The sequence below is a fragment of the Dreissena polymorpha genome, chromosome 5 (genome assembly GCF_020536995.1).
Source record: "Dreissena polymorpha isolate Duluth1 chromosome 5, UMN_Dpol_1.0, whole genome shotgun sequence".
NCBI classification, from domain to species: domain Eukaryota; kingdom Metazoa; phylum Mollusca; class Bivalvia; order Myida; family Dreissenidae; genus Dreissena; species Dreissena polymorpha.
The window spans coordinates 51,433,627-51,438,027 of NC_068359.1; the positions used below are offsets into that span (position 1 = coordinate 51,433,627).

Consider the following 4,401-nt stretch of genomic DNA (forward strand, 5'->3'; position numbering starts at 1 on the left):
TTTTTCTATTTCTCGTGTTTGCGGTTTTACAGCAACCGACACGACAACTCTCCAGAACGATAAATATACCAATTAGAAGGATAAAAAGGGTGTTAAACGCCATTATAACTGTATATGCACCCCTTTGTCGTTCTGACTGGTAATTTTTTGTTCTATTGTGTTAGTGCTTTAAAGTTTTGCAATTTACGAGATTTGCAAACGATGTTGCAGAAATCAGCCTCTTTATGTTAGCACGATTATCAAGAGCATTTAAACACAACGTCGAGCGTCGTTTGAAACTAGCTGCCGCTACCAGACGTTGAACGTCGCGTCACGTCATGTCGTTGATTGTGACGTCGCTACAATCGCTTAGTTACAAACTTAGTGTAACGAACTAAACATGTTCATGTAATATTAATCTTTGTAAAGTTTGTTAACTATCATAAACAACATTTTTCACGCAACGTAGTAAACGCGCTCGTGAAATAACGACGGTGTTGTATAGAAGGATTTGATTGAAAGGTTATTGATTAGAAGTGGAAAAATGACGAACGTGTTCACCAGGAAGTTCCATCACCCGAGGACAACAACTCTTCTGGACTTTCGAGACTTCCGGGACTGGCGCGACAGGCCTCAACATCGAATGCTCTCACCGACTCGCCGCGGTAATCCACATCCGCTTGGACTGACTCGCCAGCACATACCCAGTACATCGGTATAACAGTGGGATATTTACGAAGCGTATTGACACAAATGCAAAATAAATGGACTTCGCTCTGGGACAAAGGGGTATAATGCAAGTGCTTAAAGTATCGCCCCATATTAGCCTGTGCTGTCCGCACAAGCTAATCAGGTCCAACACTTTCTGGTTTGACTGGATTTTCGCTCATAACAGACTTCAATTGAACGGAAATTTCCCTATTAGCGGAACGTGTCGTCCTTGATTAGCCTGTGCGGACTGCACCTGCTTATCTGGGACGATAATTTACGTACATGCATTAAGCCCGGTTTTCCAAGAGCGCGGCTCGAACAGACAAAAACAATTAAACGGATTGTATTTAATGATAACAATCAGTATAAATTGCGTTCATTTTCTCAAAATAACAACTCGTATACAGAAAAACGGTACATATAACGGCTTTCTAATGTGTTAAACTTATTTTTTTTTTAACTGAAACCGCAAGGCCCAAAGGTTCGTTATTTGGCATGTTATGCCGTATTGTCTTCCTTTGCTAAATTTGTTTAATTCAGTCCACTGGGATAAAAACTTGTAACGCCTCAAATATCGAACACTTGATATACATTTGCCTATTCAATTTAAATAAACTTTATAAAAAAAACTTGACACTGCAAGTTTTGAACTTTTAATTCAATATTTAACTGATATTTAGTGTGTGAAAAATTTTCCTCAATTTTTTTTTCATATCATGCCTTCGGGTTCAAACTAACCACGACCAGGAGTTTTATGAAATATATAAATGTATATAGATCTAGTATAATTTTAAAATTTGAAAACAATTTATTTCAAACTGCAGTTGTTAGGGGTTGAAAAGTTGGTGTTCGACTGCTTATGGTGGTCTGTCGTATGTTCCACTGTGAATCAAGACTTTATGCGGGATCGTGACATCTTCTTCCATCATCCTTGCTTATTGTTTGAGAAAATTTTCTTATAGGAATCGGTTATCGAAACAGTTCTTTGCAAAATTGCAAATATGCAATATCGGAAACTTAAATTGAACGACCCCGCTCATGACAAACATAGAATTCGTGGCTTGATTGTGATGGTGTTTATGAAATTAAATTGCTCGACTGTTGTGCTTGGTATACCTTTGCAACAAAATAATTGGAGGAGCTTACATGATTTACCGCGGGAACATGTACGTTTATTGCTTGTGTGTTAAAACAAACCTCGCCAACGAAAATTCCTTACACTTACGAGCGTTCAACATTCAAACTTGCATGAATTTTTCTTATGCGATGGATTTGTGGACGCACAATTTTATCATATAAATATATTTAGACAGACAGACAAGCTGGCAGTTTATTCAGACTCATAAAGTACATCGTCTTAATACATAAATATACACATTATTTTCTTATTTTGATTTAAATCTACTTTTATTACGGCATCAGCTGATATCATCACTATTGCGGGACTTCGACAAACTTTTGTTTTCTTTCAGACTTACCTCATTTGGCACCCACGCCCTAACAGACAGTTGCATAAAGACCCGGAGATTGTGCAACATCTTCGTAAGTATAAATCATTAATCGGAAAATTAATGACCCCTCTTTAAAAAAAAAATTACCGTTTTTGTTCCACCGAACTTAATTGCCATCTCAGCGAATGATGGTGTGTAACACAGAAATGCGTACAGCAAATAACTCACTATTGTATTAACCTTATTTGATATTGAACACAAAAATCATTTGATATTTGGTGTTAGCATATGTTGGTATGTTGGTTGGTGTTGGTATGTGTTGGTATAACACTCAAGAGTGCTGCAGTACATCCTGCGTCTTGTCTTCCTTGCTCTCAACAAAATTATCATCATTAATTTCATTTTGTTTTTCCTGAAAAGTCTCAAAACGTTAGAAATACTTAATTTTTAATCTTAAGTTAGACTGTTTTCATTTTCTGTCCTAAACTCATTTATTCCCAGTGGACTCTCCCATCCTTGTAAATTGGATCAATTTATTTTTAAAATAAGGTACGTCTAATATACTTATTTCTATATTTAGAATATTTCTTACAGAAATTCCTTTAAGCAAACATCGTAGACCCAGATGAGACGCCGCATCATGCGGCGTCTCATCTGGGTCTACGCTGTTTGCCAAGGCCTTTTTTTCTAGACGCTAGGCATAAATGGGTTTATTTGCATTCACATCTGTTGAATTCAGGTCAGGTAAACTTCACGTGTGGGCCAATGAACTATGTTGATTTGGATAAGAGAAACGGCTTCCTTCCAAACATCCGGCACACAGAGAACACGGTTGCGCGCGCAAGCTACATACATCCGGCACGCTACGGAGAACTGGCTCCTGACTATTCAAAGCCAAGAGTTAAACGTCGACCTGAGAAAGAAGTGCGAAGAATTGGTAGGGTGATTATGCAAGGTCTTCTAATAATGTGTCTTGGTCATTATCTTCTTTTTCTTCTGACACGTTTATTAACTCTTTCAGTGCTGGAACCGGATTTTGAATGCCTTTGCAAACAGTTTGGATCCAGATGAGACGCCACAGAACATGGCGTCTCATCAGGATCTAAACTGTTTGCTTTTCTGATAGTATTCTTTGAAAAAAATGGTAATTTTAGAAATTCAGCAGACGACATTCTAGCAGACGACAAATTTCCCAGCATGCAAAGGGTTAATACTTCTTCTATGTTGGAATTGTCTTTACTACATACATCGCTTTAATTCTTCATACTAAAGGAATGGCAGGGTGTATGATCAACGGGTTTCACAGATTATTACACACTGACTAGACACAGTGAAAACACACCGTTAAGAACTTTATTTTTGCAAATATCTCAAAGTTATTAAACTATGTTTGCAAAAATCTTTAATTCATAAAAGAACTTGTTTTTTGCAGTTTGTGCCGATATCTTAAGATTTAAAAAATACTAATCGAATACTTTTGAAATAGGTGCAGCATAACCGTGTAAATGAATGTTGCAAACATCGAATTTTGGCCAAGAACGCAGGCTTATTAAATTAATTAATTCTGATGTTTATCACAAAGTCATAGGCCGCATAACAAAACTGTCTCTTATGCACAACTGGAAATTCTTCAGAAAATTGTGTGGTTTTTTTATTTTTGAAAAAGCATCCATTACATCCATTAACATAAAGTCACGTGACCCTACACCCTGATCGTGTTTTATAAATAACACCATATTTCGTCTCTCCCCATTTAAGCTAGTATTGCTGTTTAATAGTTTTAATAATTGTGTCAGATAATATGATCGTTCGATAAAATATCGTAAGATTTTATTTATATTATGTATAATTTTCATTGAGTTTAATGTTTAAAGTTGTTTCCTTAAACAAGCTGCTTTTTTCTTGCAGTTCCGATGTAGTATCAGACTATCGAGAAGAAGAAGTAAGATTGGATACTTTCCACGAGGAAAGATTTGACATTTATATTAACATTTTATAATTTTCATCAAGAACAGACATAAAGTAATACAAAAACCCGTCCGTTTTTTGTTTTAATGATGTCCCACGCAATTATATTTAAATAACTTAAGGTGTATCAGTTTGTTTCACGTTTGACCAGTTACACTATTCACAACAATGTTCGTCTACGCATTTAAAATTGATTTCAACTAGATATAACTGTGTGCGTTGTGTATTTGAGATTTAACAACGGTAGAGGGGAATCCTACGTTGAAACGGTAGGTAACGGCGAATGCAGATT

General features: G+C 36.3%; 1 protein-coding gene across 1 annotated transcript; it reads left to right on the forward strand.

Annotated features, from left to right (window-relative positions):
• Window positions 1–308: 308 nt before the first annotated feature.
• Window positions 309–4,177, forward strand: LOC127832414 (uncharacterized). The gene is made up of 4 exons (XM_052357877.1): window positions 309–694; window positions 2,163–2,232; window positions 2,881–3,078; window positions 4,050–4,177. The coding sequence occupies exons 1-4, from the start codon at window positions 524–526 to the stop codon at window positions 4,058–4,060; spliced, it is 450 nt and encodes a 149-aa protein (XP_052213837.1). The 5' UTR covers window positions 309–523; the 3' UTR covers window positions 4,061–4,177.
• Window positions 4,178–4,401: the final 224 nt, after the last annotated feature.